The sequence below is a fragment of the Berghia stephanieae genome, chromosome 2 (genome assembly GCF_034508935.2).
Source record: "Berghia stephanieae isolate SIO BIC M18660-M18661 chromosome 2, UCSD_Bste_1.3, whole genome shotgun sequence".
NCBI classification, from domain to species: Eukaryota; Metazoa; Mollusca; class Gastropoda; order Nudibranchia; family Aeolidiidae; genus Berghia; species Berghia stephanieae.
Genome location: NC_088361.1, coordinates 49,885,131 through 49,905,676, shown reverse-complemented (window position 1 = coordinate 49,905,676; position 20,546 = coordinate 49,885,131). Strand labels below are relative to the sequence as shown.

Sequence of the window (20,546 nt, the reverse complement as noted above, 5' to 3'; positions counted from 1 at the left end):
TCCCCTTTGTCTCACCTTTTCTTTTGTGCTTTAATTGTAATTCTAGAACTTTTTACTATCCCATTTTCTTCCTTTTTACTGGCGCTGATATAACCTAAATGTGTTGCAAGCGCCATAAAACCCTTTAAAACAAACAAAAACATAGTGGGCAGGGAGGTACTTGCTGTGTCTTCTATCCCCTATATCTGTTTTCCAACTTGCTTTCTGTCTTTGTCTTGGAAAGAGATTACTTGGTTTTGTCCTGGCCCTGGCTGGGAGGGAAACAGTCAAATGCATAGTTAATGTTTTGGGAGATATTTTTTTTTCTTGTAAATCATCTCTCTGTTATATATTATTATGTTTGTTATTTTTAATGTATAATGTAAGCATTTGAGTGTGTTCCTCTTTGTTGAATTTTGTGCTCGTGTCCGGATGAGACTTATAGGTGATCTCAAACTAAGTACATTGATGGTTTGCTCTTGGAATCTGCATCTGATCCCTATTTGTTCCCAGTTCCCCTTTGTCTTCCTTTCTCTTGGGTGCTTTAATTGTAATTCTAGAACTTTTTACTATCCCATTTTCTTCCTTTTTACTGGCGCTGATATGACCTAAATGTGTTGCAAGCGCCGTAAAACCCTTAAAAACAAACAAAACAAACAAAAACATAAGCATTTGAGTGTATTCCTCTTTGTTGGATTTTGTGCTTGTGTCCGGATGAGACTTATAGGTGATCTCAAACTAAGTACATTGGTGGTATGCTCTTGGATTCTATATCTGATCCCTATTTGTTCCTAGTTCCCCTTTTGTCTTACTTTTTCTTGGGTGCTTTAATTGTAATTCCAGAACTTTTTACTATCCCATTTTCTTCCTTTTTTTATTGGCGCTGATATAACCTACTGGGTGGGGTTCCTACCTCCCATAGTGGGCAGGGAGGTACTTATTGTGTCTTCTATCCCCCTATATCTGTTTTCCAACTTGCATTCTGTCTTTCTCTTGGAATGAGATTGCTTGGTTTTGTCCTGGCCCTGGTCGGGGTCCTGGCTGGGAGGGAAACAGTCGAATGCATATTTATTGTTTTGGGAGATGATATTTTTTTCCTTGTAAATCATCTCTCTGTTATGTAGTATTATATTTGTTCTAATTTATAATGTAAGCATTTGAGTGTATTCCTCTTAGTGGGGGCCGTGCTTGTGTCCGGATGAGACTTATTGGTGATCTCAAACTAAGAACATTGATGGTATGCTCTTGGAATCTACATCATCTGATCCCTATTTGTTCCCAGTTCCCCTTTGTCTTATTTTTTCTTGGATGCTTTAATTGTAATTCTAGAACTTCTTCCTGTCCCATTTTCTTCCTTTTTACTGGCGCTGATATAACCTAAATGTGTTGCAAGCGCCGTAAAACCCTTAAAAACAAAACAAACAAAAATAAATAAATAATTAAATAGTGGTGGTCTAACAAAGAACCCCACTTTGGGTAAAGAAATGTGAAAAATACAAGAAAAAAACTATCCCACAAAATCATCCTGCCTCAACTGGAGATCAGGTTTGATCCTCACTGGAGGCATGCCGATATTTTGGAATGGTTGTTTTTATTGTACAGTCCACTCCGGATAATCGCAACTCAGTTAATCATAACATTTCCCAAGAAATGAAATTAATTCTATATAAAAGTCAATGGTTAATCGCAACAAACTTCGATTAAGCGCAACAAATTTTTGACGTGATTAACTTTCATCATGGGTTGAAAAATCGAGAGTGGGCGGGGTTTAATGCTACAGTAGTGTGTCACCAACCTATTACAGACAAAACAAAAGAGGGCGGGGCTTTACAATATGGGTTTGTGCAGTCACCTGTGACTGACCATGAGAAAGGAGGCGAGGGAGCTGGGTGTCAGACAATGAACAATGTCACCACTCTATTTGATAAAAGAGGGCGGAGCTTTGCAGCATGGGTTTGTGAGGTCATCCGTGACCATTAGATAACAGGCGAGTTGGCTGGGTATGGTCTAGACAACAGGTAGACAATGACTGAGCGATATCCTTTGTTTTGGGATTGACAACTGTGCATTGTGACCAATGCGTTTGGTGTGAGTGTGATCTTGGTGCGTCTTATCACAGCTAGTCTATTTGACTCTTCAAAATGTTGAGAACAAAAGAGTGAAAGTTAATCCTATCTGAATAAAATGTCAGCTTGCACCAACGCTGCTTTTGCTTTTCAAAATCTATACAGGGCTGCCACATTGTTTCAATCAAATTGCTCAATCTGTGGTGGACAAAAGAACAATGCTTATCAACCTTGTTTGAGTTTACCATATACGGTATGAAACTTATAGTGGTCAAATCAAAATTGCTTTAAAAACTCCCAACAAGTGACGGTGAAAACAGTATCCCAGCATTTTGTCCAAAGATACCGCAGCTTGGAGAAAAAAAAACCTGAAGACAGAAACCATGGCTTCCCCTAACAAGAGGAATGATATCACATTGCAAAAAAAAATTCAGATCATCAGTGAATTCAAGTCATCTCTTAAACCAACTCATACAGAACTTGCCAAAAAACACGGAATCTCCAAAAGTCAGATTTCAAGACTGTTGAAAAACAGTGACAGCATTGAAAAGAGTGCCAGCACATCATCAAATCTAAATCGCAAAAGACAACGAGATGGTCAACTCAGTAACATTGAGAATGCCCTAGTTATGTGGATGGGCAATAAACTTGAACAAGGTGCCAGGCTATTGGGTGATTTGATAAAACAAAAGGCGTCATCACTTGCTGGAACTGCTGGAAAGGAAATTAATCCAAGTGATGGGTGGCTGTCAAGATGGAGAGAGCACCATGGTGTTGTGTTTAAGAGAGAGCATGGCGAAAAAAGAGATGTGGACAGTGTGAGCACCTCACAGTGGAGTGAACTCTACATTCAAAACTTGATTCAGGAATACGGCGAAGACATCTATAATGCTGAAGAAACTGGTCTTTATTTTTGTGGGTTCCCTGAACGTGGCCATTGATTCAAGAATACTGAACTGAGTGGAGGAAAGAAAGCAAGAGAAAGGATAATTGTCCTCTTATGTGCCAACATGAGTGGAAATGACAAGCTACCCCTTTTTGTTATTGGCAAACGTCGACAACCAAGATGCTTTCCAAGAGATCCAACGAGACTACCAGTAAGCTATGAACATTAATCAAATGCTTGGATGACTTCCACAGTTTTTACAAAATGGTTGGAAAAATGGGACAGACAATTAGGCAGTCGTAAAATTGTTTTGCTTCTTGATAACTGCAGTGCTCATCCTAAAGACATCTCTCTGAAAAACATTGTGATCAAGTTTCTACCACCGAACACAACAAGTTTAATTCAGCCTATAGACCAAAGTGTGATTAAAAACTGGAAGGATCACTACCGAAGCCGTTTCAATGCCGAGATTTTAGCTCACTTGGATGCTGATAGTGCAGCAGATGCCCTGACATTTGCAAGAACATTTTCATTGCTCGATGCAATTTATCTTCCCAGACAGGCATGGGCAAATGTGAAACAAACAACAATCTCAAACTGCTTCAAAAAGGCAGGATATCGATCTCAAGTGGCTTCTTGTGAGGAGAGGACAAATGACATTGAAATTCCAGAAAATTTCACAGACGAGCAATTCAATGAATTTGTCGACTTGGATAACGATTTGGAGACGACAGGAGAGCTATCAAATGAAGAGCTCTTAGAAGCTGTGCAGTCAGCTAAACGTCAGCAGCTTGAAGAGGATGATGCCAACGATGAAAGTGAACCTTTGTCAAATAAAGAAAAGCTATAACTCATGAAAAATCTACATCGCCTCATTCAAGAAGACTCTTTAACAGATTTGATTCCTTCATTGGAAACTATTGAGCAACATGTTTATAAACATCTGGCCTCAGCAAGAAAACAGACGACCCTAGATACCTTCTTAAGTAAATGAGTGTGATCAAACGCAAAGGAAAACTATGGAATGTACAACCATAAAAATAAAAAGCCCCATTAAAAAAAACCAAAATAACCAAATATAAATTTAAAAAAACAAACAACAACAAAAATCCACAAACATTTTTAATGAGGTCATGGACGGTCCCAAGCCTGTGTAAACTCAGAGGGAAAATGTTGCAACAGTGGACAGGAAACTCAACTTCGGTTAATCGCAACGTTTTGGCTGATCCCAAGGTGTTGCGATTATCCAGAGTGGACTGTATTTTTCTTTTGAGCTTTGTCTGACATTGTTTCAAACACATCTTTTTACATTTCTATCTTTTACCAGTACCTGCTCCCTAATTTGTCACTTTTTCCATAGTGGGCAGGGAGGCACTTTATGTGTCTTCTATCCCCCTTTGTCTGTTTTCCAACATGCTTTGTCTTGGAATGAGATTACTTGGTTTTGTCCGACTAGTCCCACATATTGCTTCTGGGATCTAATTGTAACTGTTCACTTTTCTCTTCCTTGTCTTAAGGCACTGATGATGTAAACACTGATCTCTTAAACCTAACTGTCCTGTACCATCTCCAATTTAGGCCCCAATAACCTTTAAGTCTCACAAGAACTGTAAACTTCTATATTTAACATAAATTATTAGAGCATAAGATGGCTAAGTGGATAACGTGTTGTACTTCCAACAAAAGGTCCATGGTTCGAGCCCCATTGTAAGCAGCTTGAACAAGAACCTTAACCCCTATTGCTCACTGAGCATGACAACTGGATTATCTCTTTCTTTACTCAAGATAGTCCCTAAAAATAAATTTCTTCAGAGGACGAATAACAGGCGTTTTATTTTATGTTTATCATAAACCTCAAATGAAATAAATAATTTATCGACACATTGCTACACCAGGGGTATCACTAGAAAAAGAAATATAAGAGGCGATAAATTTATTGATTAAAGTTCAACAATTTTATAACTCAATATGTTAAAAGCAGTGTAAGATTTATTACTTTGTCATTGTTTTATATTTTTTTTATTTAGTAAGAACAATCTCTTGCTCTTTCTCCACCATCAGCAGTCAAGTAGACTCAAGCGATATTGCTTTTTCACTGCTTTGGTCCATCTTCCAACTGTATAGACACAATCCTTCACCCCCCAGGCAAAGATAGACAGCATTTCTGGGGAAATAACACATCAAATGTACTATAATTTTATCATTTCAATCAAAATTGTGGATAATGTGTATTGGTGCAAAAAGAATTATATTCTCACTCTGTCTCTTTTAAAAAAACTAAGCCAAGAAATTTTTTATCAAATTTTTATGTAAATAATCTATAATTCAGAAGGAAAAAAACCTGTTGTTTTTATGTCATACATATAAGTATAGAGTTAAAGATGTTAAGTTATTTTTTTTAAACACAACATCGAATGTAATTAAAACTAAATGGAACATGAATAAAGGTTTTAAAAATTAACAATGTTAAACCCAGCTAAGATTTAATTATACCTGTGCACATAAACGTCCATACAAGACACGTCAGCAAGGTAGATATAGGAACAGCTCAATAGCTCCATCTGTCATTGGAAGAAAAAATACTTTGCTTTGGTAATAAACAGTGCAATGTCTTATAGATAATTCATACATATTTTTTTTAAAGCAAACTACTAGTGCTACTCAACAACAACTGTTAAGATATATATGGTGAAAATCATGCAGAGAAACAGAATACAAAAGGTTAAATATTGTTGGGAATTGAGTTATATAATCTAAAAGGTAAAGCGTACATTCATACAAAGGTTTGTTGTTTTTTTGGGGGTTTTTTTTGTGGGGGGGGGGGGGGGGGGGGAGGGTTATGGTGTTAAAGGTTTTAAGGCGCTTGCAACACATTAAGGTCATATCAGCGCCAGTAAAAAGGAAGAAAATTGGATAGTAAAAACATTCTAGATGTACAATTAAAAGGACTTGGGAAAAAAGTAAGAAAAACTGGAAATAGTTCAAATGAGGAACAGAGTAGAGTCCAAGAGCACACTATCAGTGTACTTCGTTTGAGATCACATAAAAGTCTCACCCAGACATCAGCACAATATCCCACAAAGAGAAATACACTCAAATGTTTACAAATCATATGTTGAAAAAAATCCCAGCAAAATACTACAAAACAGAGAGATGATTTACAAGGCAAAAAATATCTCCCAACTATAACTCTTCATTCAACTGTTTTCCTCTCAGCCAAGGACTTCGGCCAGGGTCAGGACAAAACTGAGTAATCTCATTCAAAGACAAAGACAGAAAGCAATTGGAAAACAGATACAGGGGGATAGAAGACAGAACAAGTACCTCCCTGCCCACTATGGAAGATCGATACAAAGGTTTTAAAATGCGTAAAAATAGACTTTTTGGAGCACAATTGGCAGGAAATTTATCTTTTGGGTCATATTCATAAGAAAATGCAAACCTCCCACAGTGTTCAGTGTTAACTCATTCCCTTAACTACATCTCGTTCTGTTTTATTTTCTCGTACAGGATGTCTTACCAGGTAAAAATCAATATAAAATCATCATCAGATGTCCAATCAAACAAATGTAAAATATACGATTTGTATGCATAAAAACAAAATTTTGAAATAAATCTCTATCAAATATTAAATCTAGAAAAGGGAAGGAAAATGAAGATAATGTGGAGTTGAAATAAAGCTAAACATAAATAATGGCTGACGTTATGTTTCAGCCTTATAAAAATAAAAATAATGCTCCACTATAACAGGGGCATAATGAAGTGAAAAAAAAAGTTTATATATATATATATATATATATATATATATATATATATATATATATATATATATATATATATATATAATAATATAATAATAATAATGCTGAAAACTTATATAGCGCTATAACTCCGAGACACCAGACTCTAAGCGCTTAAATTACAAATTACTTTGGCTGAAACATACTCATTCACACACACAAGCACACACACACACACACACACACAACACAACACACAACACAAACCAAACCTATCTTGCTTCTCATACCATCTACTAAAATCGAAACAAATATGTTTTAAGCGAACGTTTAAAAATAGACAAAGATTCTTTTTCACGAATGCTCTGCGGTAAGGCGTTCCAAATAGAGGGTCCGAAATGAGAAAAGGATCTCATTCCAGCATTTTTCCGAATTCGAGGGACAACTAGTTTTGTGGAATCACTGGCCGAACGTAAGGGGCGGGGTTTTGAATATCTTTCAATTAGTTCTGAAAGGTAGGAAGGGGCAGTACCTTCAAGACAACGATACACTAAAACACAAGCTTTGAATTTAATTCTTTTCCCAACAGGCAGCCAATGCAGGTCATGAAGTAGAGGTCCGGCAGAGTCGCACCTACGCTTCATGAATACTAGTCTGGCAGCGCTGTTTTGGACAATCTGAAGACGTTTCAGATTGTATTGCGAAACGCCAAACAACAGAGCATTACAATAATCCAATTTCGATAGTACGAGGGACACAACCAGGTGCTTGGTCACATCCTCAGATATGAACCGTCTAATGGAAGCAATCTTTTTTAGTTGGAAAAAGAGAGATCTAACCAAATTATTAACCTGATGCTCCATCGACAGTCCAGAGTCTAAGAATGTGCCAAGGTTTTTCACTTTGTCAACAATTTGAATAGAGGCATCCCCCAACTTCAAATCTGTTTCACTTTTCCACTTCCTGTTCCCCACATACAGCACCTCCGTCTTATCATCATTCAGTTTCAGTCTGTTCTCATTCATCCATTTCTTAACACTTTGGATACAATTTTTACTATTTGCTGATACTTCTTGTAAATTTCTCGTATTGGAAACGCAGTACAATTGCGTATCATCAGCGTATTGATGGTAAGACAGACCAAAACTTCTGATGATTTTAGACAGAGGGCCAACGTACAAAACAAAAAGAACGGGTCCAAGTACTGAACCCTGGGGAACCCCACAATCAAGAAAGATTTCCTCCGATCTATATTCATCCACCGTAATAATCTGTTTACGATTAAACAAATATGACCTAAACCAATCAAGCGCTGCACCAGACACGCCATAAGTAATTTCAAGACGTTTGAGAAGAAGATAATATATTGACAATATATATATAGTTTGTTTTTTTGTTTTTGTTTTTTTGTTTAAACATCGTTAAAGCATGACCTTTTTCACAATAGTGAAGAATACATGTGTAAAAAAAATATATAAATGATGCTCCACTATAACAGGGGCATAATGAAGAGAAAAAAAAAGTTTATATATATATTTTTTTAAAATCTTTTTTTAACATTGTTAAAGCATGACCTTTTTTACAATAGTGAAGAATACATGTGTAAAAAAAAAAAAAAGGACAACTGATTTAAAAATGAGGATAAATTTATTCTTCTTACCACAAGTTGTACTGAAAATGTTTAAAGCTTCAGGCTCTATATTTGCTTTGTCTAAGGGAATATAAAGAATGCAACCAAACAGTGCAAATTGAATTAGATTTACATCAACCTTTAACCTTTAACACACATGAAGAGTATAAAAAGGTTAGAGTATGATAACGAGAATGGCAAGAAAGATCCAAGGACAAGGAACAAAATGGCGAGTAATTAATTAAACACAAAGAATAAAGAGTGAAATTAATAAAGAGCATTTAAAAATGTGTTTTTTAGAGTGTCATGACTGCATAAAACTTGAATTCCCACCTGTATTTTGTCATCTGATATATCCAGACCCCACACACAAATCCGTTGATCAATGGAGACACTGACTAGAAGCTTTTCAGACACGACACGTAATCCTGGTGTTGAAAACAACAAAGAATTATGTCATAAATACAGTGTAATGTAAATGTTGCTGTTCGAAGCTCGAAGTAATTAATTACAATTGAATGTAAGCTTCAATTTAATATACGAAAACAGATCTGTTTTCGTATATTATATTGAAGCTTACATTCAATTTCGCATTGTTATTCAATTATACAGTGGTATATTATATCTATGTCAAATAATGACAGTCTTGGTCATGATGAAGAACATATATATATGTATATATTCAATACATCCGATTTCACAAATTTTCAATGTATACCCATTTTGACGAAGTAAAACAACTCATTTTGTTATCATATTAAAATTAAAAGTTTTAAAAAACTAATTCAAAAAAATAGAAATGTTCATTTTGACTGTAAAAATAAATAACTAAAAACCCAGAATATTCTAATGGTCAGGTCCCCACTATAATGATACATAACGATGATGATAATTCATGGAAATGATGACTTTGAAGAGAAAGAAAGCACAGATAAAAATGACGTTTGAAGAAATAAAATAATAAATCATTCTGGATTTCCATTTTGTTTTGGAATTTTTGCAATCAAAATTTAACATTTTGGTTTCATTTTGGTTTTGTTTTGTTATCCATGAAACATACTTTACAAAGAAAATGCAAAACTTTTAAACCGAGATTAAGGCTTCAAATCATTACTCATCTTAGCTTACCAGTAATTTGAGCACTGTGTGCATATTCGTTTGTATTGTGACATTTCACTTTGACCTCCTGACCTTTGACCTTTATCACCTGTACCGTCAAGGCATTGTCATCGCCACCAGATGCAAGTAGAAAAGTGCTGTCTGCAGAAACAAAAATCGTTCATAATTGACATAGAGTGATCTGACACTCATCTACCTAGTTACACTACAGTAAAACAATCTCTAGCATACGGGATGGGGATGTAAACCAAAGTAACCTTTTAAATAATAACAATATCAATAATAAAAGAGAGACAAGGAGGGAGGGGGGGGGGGGGGGGGGAGAGAGAGAGAGAGAGAGAGAGAGAGAGAGAGAGAGAGATGGGAGAAGATCATATTTGAGATTAATACTATCATATAACTACAAAAATAAGATAATTCAAGTCATCCTATGTGCTATTTATCACCATAGAAATTGCGTTTACACCAACAAAAATAAAGATTTAAAAAAAATTAACAACTCACCATCCACTTGAAAGGCATGGAGACCGTTAATGCCTGATTGATGTGCGGGCAAGGAGCAAACAGGATGAAAATCGTCTGTTTCATCAGCATCATCTTCTTTGTCAGCAGTATCTCTGTCCATAGAAAACGCTCCATGACTCTCACATCCTTCTGCCACCTTTGAATGACTCACTGGCAAGGACACTTCCTGTTCTGGTGGCATTTTGGTTTCTGTATATTGTTCATCTGTATTACATTTCTGCGATATTCTGATCTCACCTTTAACAGCTACAGATTGTCTAAGAACTCTGTCCAGCAACCAGATTGCAATTTTACCATTTGTTGACGTTGATAAGGCAAAAAATAAATTGTTATCTTTGGATTTGAAATGGAAATGGAGAACTTTCAAGACACAACCTTGGTGGAATGTCGATTGGGCGATAGGAGTTAACTTTCTTGTATGGTCGTTGTAAAAGAAGATTCTGTGGGAGGACAACAAGAAAGGGAAATTCTACGTTAACGGCCTGTCATTAAAAAAAAAACAAAAACCAATAACGTCAGTTTTAAAAGTGTTTGATGATGAAAAAAATTTAATGTAAGAATAGGGTTTCTGAGAGCCTAAATAATATCTTTATCTAAATTGACCGGGGAAGGGAAATGGAAGTGGTAGTAGAAATGGTAAAGTATATATTGAATGTCTTTTTCTTATTATTATCTTTATCTCTATGAGTCTCTCTTTTAATTTCAAAATGAACGTCTGGGGAAATTTCTAAATACAGTGCATTATAAAAGATTTAGATAACATTTTTACTTGCAAATCTCCTTAACATATTTTGACCAGTTATACTGAATCACAATAAACATGTTTAATAATTAAACCAGACCAATCAAATTTCATAAAGCCTAATAAGTACTCGTATATCATCGTCACAATGATTTTGTTTGTTTTTTTAAATAATTGAGCTTTTATATAGGGCAATATCCACTAAACATGCTCAAAGCGCTTTCCAAGGGGTCCCTGACCAACAGCAACACTTAACATTTAGGATGGGACATGATGCCTGTTAGGCGATATTACAATTTTTCGGACAGAAACAATGCCTGAGTACGGTGAGAGAATGTAAGTAAAGAGTCTTTTCCAAGGACTCAACTATGCACCAAGCGAGGCTCAAACCCAGGACCTTCCGGTCCAAAAGCGAGTGTCATACTACTAGACCACATAGCCGCACTAAGCTACTGTACCTCAATAGTCCATCAGAGCCAGCAGCCGATACAATGTGAAGATGCTCTATATCAAAACTATTTTTATCTTGCATTGCGTCACAGAAATCTGCAACAACTCCAATATCACAGAGAGAAGTAGCATCAAGGGACATCACTCTCGTTTCAGGATCCAAATGTAACTTTCTTGTTTTCCATTTAGAAAATGGCCGCTTGTGTCTGGATTCCCCGAGATAGTGTGTGGACCATTCTTGATGGGTGGTGGCGACAGAATCTATCCCTTTCTTGCCATCATTTCCTGATTCTCCTGTTTCAAAACATTCTTTTCTCATTTTAAAATCCCTTTCTTCCTCACATGCAATGTTAGTCCTTTTATTTTCTTCGGTTTTACTACACATTACATCATTCACAGAGCTATCTTTCACTTGCACTTTCCAAACTCGAATTTCTGCTCTACCGCCACCAGTGAAAAGAATTAAGTCACTCTGGGAGTTGGGTACATCATTAAAAACGTTGTCCGAGCCTTGAACTGAGCGATATTTTCCTGATTTACACAAGACTAAACATCGGACACTGGATAAATGACCTTTCAAAGTGGCCAAAGGTTTCCACTGCGTAAAACCGTTGATGTCTGTATCAAGTCAAGGAGGTAAAAGACAACTTTTTCACACTATACTGACTCAAGCTATATCTTTAAATGAAGATAAAACAAGAATCACTTACTTACTTACTTATCCAAACCAGCGACTACTTGAGCTCTAGCCCTTCAGTCTTGTGCCATGACGTAGAAGTTAGATGTCTTTTGTAGTTGTTAAAACAAGAATCAACATATTTAGGTCTATATTCCTTGATTTGGTTGATTTAAAAGAAAAAAAAGAGAAAACAAGAAGAAAGAAAAGTAAAGTAAACAAAAATCCCAGAAATATTCTAGGCATAATTTTGTTGTAATTTTCTTTTTTTTCCCTTCTGAGGAATTTTTTCTCTCTGAATTATAAGAATCACTCTGGGTTGCCATAAAGACTGGAACCGATGAGCTGGGCTGAAATGACTTACTCAACCCACACAACGCAATGGACCTTGTGCCTTCCAGTTGAGGCGCCAAGACTCTGTAATGCCAAAGAACTGAACAAGTGTGAATGAAAGGTGCCAGACAAAGCAAGAAAAATACAAGAAAAAAAAACATCCCAAAAAAATAAGTCGACCTCAACTGAGGATCGAACCTCAGACCTTCTGATTACCGGTCAGATGTGCTACCATTACACCACAGAGGCTCCCAATAGTTGGGACAATTTTAATACCATATTCTTCACAAGGGTACACATTTTAAGCTGTGAACACTTGCTTGCAACAAACAACACATATATTGAACACAAGAGAACGAGGATGAAGACATTTGAGTTGCTCCATTTTATTATTTTGAAAATATCAAAGAAATTAAGGGTCAGGCACTGGTGTAAGATAAAGAACTGAACAAGTGTGTATGAAAGGTGCCAGACAAAGCAAGAAAGAAAAATACAAGGGAAAAAAAACATCCCAAAAATCAGTCGACCTCAACTGGGGATCGAACCTCAGACCTTTTGATTACCAGTCAGATGTGCTACCATTACACCACAGAGGCCCTAATGCTGTATCATACTTTGATAAAAAGTAATTGCTTTGTAAATGGTTGACAATTATTATTATTTCTTTAAAATCTTTTTGTCTATAGATTGAATGAAGTTGACGTCACTCGAGTCTTTGTTATTGTTTTTTGCCATCCGTGCTAAGAGTAATTCTCACTAAACTGTATTAAACAGTCTATAAACATTTAAGGTTACACATAGATATGTGTGTTGGTCCGTTATACTTCCGGATGGCAATTTTGTGAGCTTCTTAGCCAAGCGCACACTATCTGTTAAAGTCTAGTTTGAATCAATTTTAAAGGATACAATGGAATGACCCAACATTGACTGTGGTGTCCTCACTGGCAGTGAACGTCAAGAAACATGGCTTATAATCTGTAATGAGATACAAACTGAGAAGATTGTAATATATTTTATAACTCCAAATAGTGTTTCGATTACAAACACTGAAAAGGAGTGATATACAAAACCTGTAAGCAGTAAATGTTGAATAGTAATCAGCATCTACACATCTACGGGTTATTCTGTAAATCCTTTTACTATTGCATCTGTTCATTTTTTATAGTTCTATGAGTCACTATAAAATCATAAAAATCACAAATAGAGAGTCAATCTATTTTTAAAAATATAGAAACGCCTCTGTACAATAAACTGACAAAAAAATTCTTGCATAAAAGGAAGTGTAGAATTTTTTAAATTTAAGTAGGCCTATAACAGATATAATCATCCATTTTCTTACTACATAACTCAAGGTACCGTTGGTTTCCAAATATGTACAAAAACAATCATTTAATGTGACAATATTTTTGACTGTTTTTCCTTTTTAATTTTATTTTAACATATTTAATGAACTGCTTGGAATTTGAACTGCTTGGAATTCGGTGTCATAAATGGTAAGGGCACTGACCTGTGTAAATTTCCATAAATGGATAAATAAAGTGAATATTATATTAACTTTAATTGTGTGGCTTTGTGGTCCCGTGGTATGACACTCAATTTCGGACCAGTAAGTCCTGGGTTTGGCTCTAAATGGTGGAAAGTTGAGTCCTTGGTAAAGGCTCTTTAATCATTCTCTGACCATACTCAGGTGTAAAATGAGTACCTGGCCATCAACTGCGTTGTCTCTGTTTTTTAAAGAATGGTAATATCATCTAATAGGTGATGGGTCCCATTCTAAATGTTAAGCATTGCTGTTGGCTTGGGACCCCTTGTAAAGTGCTTTGAGCACATTTAGAGATTATTGCACAATGTAAATTGTGATCAAGTCATCTTATCTAACCACTTGAAAACTTACTCTGTGTGCTTGCTATCTCTAACAGCTTGACATCATGAAGTTCCCTGCCATGGAGGGGAGGCTGGTTTGGAGATAAAGAATCAAGAATGTGACTTTTGGTATTGGAATTGAAATCTTCATGTGTCACGTGAAAGAGCGTGAAAAATAAAACTGTCCTATCTCTGAGTATACCTTGAATAAATAATAATAATCAATTCTACAAATGCACAATGTCAACAGAAAATGCTATTTCCTAAGGCAGATAATAACATTGAAACTTTGCTAAGGGAAAAACAAAAAATAAAAATAAATAACACACGAATTTCAAGTGCAATATGGGGTTTAAACCTAGGTCACTCATGTTATATATAAGGCAACAGCCTACTTGGCCATTTCACTTTCGTTGAACTAAAAGACAAAATAAGTGTTATTCAATAGTGAGAAAAGTTTTCAAGAAATCTTCTTACCTTGAGAATCTCATGCTTGGAGCATTGAGCACTGTCCACCACACTCAACAATCCTCCCTTCAAGTAGGCAAACCTGAAGACCCCGTTGTCATGGCAACAGCCCCAAGAACGATGGCCGCCACCACATTCCACATAAAACATTTTCTGGTTGTAACGCTGGCTCCAAATCACAAACTGGGTCTGGGGAAAAACGGAAGGTTATAGTTCAATTCGGAAAATCTGTTATGATCTCTTGTGCGGCTATGTGGTCTAGTGGTAAGACACTCGCTTTCGGATCGGAAGGTCCTGGGTTCGAGCCTCGCTTGGTGCATAGTTGAGTCCTTGGAAAAGGCTTTTTACTCACATTCTCTCACCGTACTCAGGTGTAAATGAGTACCTGGCTATCATCAGCATTGTCTCTGTTGAAAAAACATTTGTAATAACGCCTAACAGGCGTCATGTCTCATTCTACATGTTACGTGTTGCTGTCGTCCAGCAGTGAATGGGTAGTTGGGTCAGTTAGATCTGGTAGAAAGTACTTTGTGATAAAAGACTAGTATCCTGTACAAAGGGAAACAAGCAATTGCTGTTGCCCATTCAATGTAATAGATACTGGCATGAGTTCCGGTTCCCTGGGTCTTATGAAAGAATGAAAGCACTTAAATAACTAGATCACTGTAAGAATAGATGCTTTTGAATTCAAGCCTTGTAAAATGTCATGATAGAGAGTACAATGAGACATGTCAGTAGAACTGATAGACCATGGAGGATATATATATATGTGTGCGTCCCTGACACAATCAGTCACATGGTGAAAATTTTTGTTTTGCGTTTTGTTTTGCATTTATTCAAAGCCTAATATCTCCTGAGCATTTTAATCTTTATTTGAAGCAAATCTGGTGATTTTTCATGAAGTTATGGTCATATGCATGGGCCTAATTTAGAGAAAATCGCTTCCAAAGTTGACAAGAAGTGATATTAAGTATAATAATTACCTTCAATAAAAAATTAAAACAAAATATTTAGGAGTAGAATTCAATTAAAATATTTCATCAATATTTTTAAAAATGTTTGATTTAATGACTCTTGATGAGAACTCATTTTCCATAAAAATTGACTTCTTGACTAAAATTGTCAATATCTCCGTTCAAAGCTTTTCACTATGCAACTGGTTATCTCAAGGACGCCCACATATATGCGGCTATGTGGTCTTGTGGTATGACACTCGCTTTCGGATCGGAAGGTCCTGGGTTCAAGCCTCATTCGGCGCATAGTTGAGTCCTTGGAGAAGGCTCTTTACTCACATTCTACATCGTACTCAGATGTAAAATGAGTACCTGGCCGTTTACAGCATTGTCTCTGTCCAAAAAAATTGTAACATCGCCTAACAGGCGTCATGTCCCATCCTAAATGTTAAATGTTGCTGTTGGCCTGGGACCCCTTGTAAAGCGCTTTGAGCACATTAAGTGGATATTGCGGAAGATAAAAGCTCAATTTATATATTTAAAAATGCCCACCATAACAAGCTGGACTGTATTAAAGAAGAAAATTTTGTACAATGGTAACATCTAAGTTCTGACATCTCTGTTTATAAGTAGCTTCATCAAATCAACTATCTAATGTTGAAATTGTTTCGAATATTTTCTTAACACTTACAGAGAAAAATCCGTAAAACATAAGATCTCCATTGGACACATCCAGTCTGTCAATCCACTCAAAACCCTTGACAACCTGTAAACAAAGATAGATATATCTGTCAGCTTTTAATTTTTTTAAAGGGTTTTACAGCATTTGCAACACATTTTGGTCATATCAGCACCAGTAAAAAGGAGGAAAATGGGATAGTGCAAAACCAGGGGACAGATGTAGATTCCAAGAGCATGCCATCAGTGTACTTGGTTTGAGATAACCTAAAAGTCTCATCCAGACACCAGCACAGGAACCCACTCAGGATTAAATTCAAATGTTAAGATATGCTCAAAACAAAAATATAATGATAAGTACATACCAGAGAGATTATTTACAAAGAAAAAAAATATATAAAATATGTCAGCTCTCAAAACTAACACTATACATTTGACTGTTTCCCTCTCAGCCAAGGACTCCAGTAAAGGCAGGACAAAAGGAAGTCATCCCATTCCAAGACAAAGACAGAAACCAACTAAGAAAGCAGATATATAGTGCACAGCGTACACAACGACAACAGTTTAGTTGAGACGGTATCCCGTTCCTGACACCTGCTGACCCGGTCACGGTGAGCGGTCAATCACCGAGAGGAATTTACCTAACGGGGATTGCCGTTTCACTCAATTTAACAATGTTTTGTTTTATTGTCTGTTAGACACCCATATTGAATGAGTTGAAATATCACTACTTGGTATAAAAGTTTATATTTTCTACTTTTACTGTGTGTTTTTTATTTTTTCATAGTATTACTAGATTTCTCAATATAAGTTATCAATGGACGGTAACAAATAACACAAAAAATATAGCGGGTGCAACATTTCAAAAATGAGAGAAAAAAAAACGTTGCTATGGATTTGTCTGAATTTTATGTATTATAAAGACAAGATGTAAATACTTCTCCTCACAAAAAACGTATTTTTCCTCAACAAAAATATATCCGCTACGAGCATTCAAACTCGTCATTGCGTTGATGACAAATCGCATTTTATTCATATCATTGATAATGCCGGATGCTCTTTTTTTCCAATTTTGCTGTTGTTTGGTGACAGGTCTCTGTGCCTTGTTCTCCAAGAAGTCTAAGTCTAAACTTATATTGGTGATGTGTGGTATGCAGTGGTACTCAAGGAGGTGTTGTTTTGGGATTATTTTGTTTGGAAAATATTTTCTGTATGTATCCGTGTAATGTTTTATTGCACTTTGAATATATTGGATTGTGTCTACTTTGATTGCTTTTGTGTGTGAAATAAAGTTGTGCACATGACTATAGGCCTTGTTTATATTGTCGAAAATTAATCCAATACTGCATGCGTCGTCAATGATGAGTGGGTCGTGGGTGCAGTTCTTTGTTTGTTGGATAATTGTAAGTGTAGACTTTTTCTTGTAAGTATTTGTGGCAGTGGTTGCCAATGAATGATCTGCTGTGGTACGCCTGTTGTGTAATGCGGTATTCTGTCCAATTCAGAGGCAATAGGACCATCCCTGAGGGTCAGTGGCTCGTGCATGAGATTTGAAAGTCTCTCCTGCGTTTTGGAGTTTGTTGTTATATTCTACTCTGTCGATATCAAACATGCAAGTGCAACCCGTTTCAAGGTTGATTTATTTATTATTAGCGTCTTGGCAATGAGAAAATACAAAGAAGCTAATGAGTCGTGTGTTCAATGTGCTTTATAATGTGTACTTTTTACACATAAATTATGAGTGTGCTCCTTGCTTGTCCAATGCCGTGTCAGTCCCATAGACTAAAATAATGTCATTAGAATAATTTGAATATTTAAATGGTTTCTTGCAGGCACGTTTCTATTTCTGTGTTAAACAAATCATACCACATGTCCTACATAATGAATTCACTGCTTGGTTGTGACTTGCAATTGTGTGGTCCATGCTGTAAGAGAAAATTCAAAATTGACTGAGCGATGTAAGCAATGATATAGTGAATTAATGAATAAAATGAGTTTTAAAACACTCTGTATTACTCTCATATCCATGCATACATAACAGCGTACATAAAATTTGGAAAAAGAAAAACCAAATACTTCACCCAATTTGGTGAAAGAAAGGGGGGGGGGGGGGGGCAGGAAAATTCTAACAAGCTGTTGAGCTAAGTTGAGGCCCAACACACAATGTCATTTAAAATTAAACATTAGCAAGATAATTCAAATAATGCAATTTAAAAATCAAATTAACTTATCATTGAAAAAAAAAAAAAAATATATATATATATTTAACAATAAAACCGCAGCGAAATATTACGTTTCAAGAACAAGGCTAAAGAGGTAATATCATTATTACCTGACCTACCGCGGAAAAATAATCATTACAAAATAATGAAAACTGAAGAGTAAATGAAACTTACCTCATTTCGTAGTAAAACTTGTGCCTTGTGAATCACACCAAAAAAAATTTGAAGTTTATAGCAACGTTTTTTTAGAATCCTGAGGTAATTACAAGTAATTTTATTTAAATGCTATAGAAAAATAGGTGAATTTGAATCACGGCTTGTGGAATAAGTACTGGAGATATTGACATAAAAATTGGACCGATGGAAAGAGGAGGTCTGCGAGAATTCTTTGCATTTTGGGTGGAATTGCATCGTCACGAAGATCGTGAGGTTAATTGGTACGGAAATCATCCATTGGTATCACCCAATGCACGTCAAATCTACGTTCTGGGAATTGATATCGGCTGACCGCTGTTGACCCCGGTTACCTGTCGAGTGAGGTTACGTCGGCGACAGAACAGCGGGAAACTAAACGGTCAGATTTATAGTGCAGTTTAGACGCCGTGAGTGGAATAGAAGATACAGCAAGTGCCCTCCTGCCCATCATGGGAGGCCAAACGACCCCACCCAGTCAGCCTTGAAGTCCCCAGATTTTTTTAGTTTGATTTCTTTATCCTCACAAGAATATTTTTAGAAAAAAAAAAAGAGCTTATATATAGCGCAATATCCAATAAATGTGCTATAAGCGCTTTACAAGGGGTCCCTGGCCAACAGCAACATTTAAGATTTAGGACGGGAAATGACGCCTGTCAGGTGATGTTACAATTTTTTCGGACAGAGACAACACTGTGAGAGAATGTGAGTAAAGAGCCTTCTCCAAGTACTCAACTATGCACTGAGCGAGGCTCGAACACAGGACCTTCCAACCCGAAAGCGAGTGTCATACCACTAGACCACATAGCCGCACATTTTATCTCTTAATCCCCAAATCACCTTGCTGCCATGACGAAGAATAAGTTGTTTTTCCTCCACACCCCAATGCCTGCAGCACCCGTCACGGCCTACAGAGTACAACACTCCATCATGAAAGGAGACATGGGTCACTCCATTCTTGCCATGAATCCTGTGAAATGTCTGGATTGGCTGAAAAATTCAAGAAGAGATTATTAGTCTTTGACAAGAGATAGTGGAACTTGTTTTTGGCGAGCATTGATCGGCCGGTAAATCATGACTGTTGTTTTCAAACAAAATCTATTTTAATCATAAATCGTGTTTTATCCACTACAAAGGCATTCCATTATAATATAATGGGGGTAGGTGATTGACTAATTTTTTTTTCCTCAAGGTTTGATGCAACATACACACTGCCGTTGATTTTAAAAACACAGTATATGCAATATTAACCAAATAGCACATACTGTGTTCTTTATTAAAACGACAGCACAGTAATGAAAAACAATTAAACAGTTATTATAAAAAAGAACAGAAAAAAAGCAGTACGAATTTTCTGTTTATCCATCTTAATCTGTCAATAACCTTTCTTGGAGTTTATATTCATCATTTTCCAATTTAAAGTTTTATTACTTCACTCTGCATGAATTTGTTCTTCTTAAAAAGCATTTTTTATTCAATAACTTGTTTTTTACGATCCATTTTTATTATTATTTTAAATATATTCTATTGAATTCAATGTACGCTACAATATTTTTACCTGTATAAAATCACTAGTAGTTCCTAGGTCTTCATACAAATGATATAAATATATAGTTCCATCTTTGTCTCCACAAGCCAATAGCTTCATTGCCAACATTATGGCTGAGTCAGACCGACTTTCAACAAAACAGGCTGCAGATACCCATCGGTGTTTGGCCAAGGGAAGAAATAGACTGGATTTGACTTCTATTATCAGCCCAGGGGAATCACTTGCATCGATTTCCTCTTTGGTTTGTAATATATGCTGTGGAAAAATAATATACAGACATAACATCTTTCGTTTTCACTTCATCACAGAAAAAAAAAAGAAGTTGAGAAAGAATAACAGCCATATTAAATGAGTGGAATTTCACATATTTATTATATCTCCAATTCACTTCTTCTATGCAGCATCTCTTCAACTCGATTCTGTGGACAAAATCAATGTGAAAATTTTATTCTATAACTTTTGTCCATACAGACCT

The 20,546-nt window shown here is 36.1% G+C and overlaps 1 protein-coding gene and 2 non-coding genes across 3 annotated transcripts in view; all 3 read right to left on the bottom strand.

Moving 5' to 3' along the window:
* Positions 1-4,902: 4,902 nt before the first annotated feature.
* LOC144965090 (tRNA (34-2'-O)-methyltransferase regulator WDR6-like) overlaps positions 4,903-20,546 on the bottom strand; it is a 32,353-nt gene continuing 16,709 nt past the window's right edge. Inside the window, exons 13-24 of the mRNA XM_078900012.1 lie at positions 20,081-20,326; positions 19,363-19,512; positions 16,122-16,196; positions 14,487-14,666; positions 14,041-14,101; positions 13,053-13,121; positions 11,146-11,755; positions 9,925-10,385; positions 9,430-9,561; positions 8,635-8,729; positions 5,425-5,492; positions 4,903-5,095 (exon numbers count right to left, since the gene is read on the bottom strand). Coding sequence (XP_078756138.1) covers positions 4,996-5,095; positions 5,425-5,492; positions 8,635-8,729; positions 9,430-9,561; positions 9,925-10,385; positions 11,146-11,755; positions 13,053-13,121; positions 14,041-14,101; positions 14,487-14,666; positions 16,122-16,196; positions 19,363-19,512; positions 20,081-20,326 — 2,247 coding nt within the window. The 3' untranslated portion in view covers positions 4,903-4,995. The remainder of the gene's footprint in view (positions 5,096-5,424; positions 5,493-8,634; positions 8,730-9,429; positions 9,562-9,924; positions 10,386-11,145; positions 11,756-13,052; positions 13,122-14,040; positions 14,102-14,486; positions 14,667-16,121; positions 16,197-19,362; positions 19,513-20,080; positions 20,327-20,546) is intronic.
* Positions 12,324-12,395, bottom strand: Trnat-ggu (transfer RNA threonine (anticodon GGU)). Its single transcript has one exon. It is a non-coding gene; the product is annotated as a tRNA-Thr (tRNA).
* Positions 12,671-12,742, bottom strand: Trnat-ggu (transfer RNA threonine (anticodon GGU)). The gene has a single exon. It is a non-coding gene; the product is annotated as a tRNA-Thr (tRNA).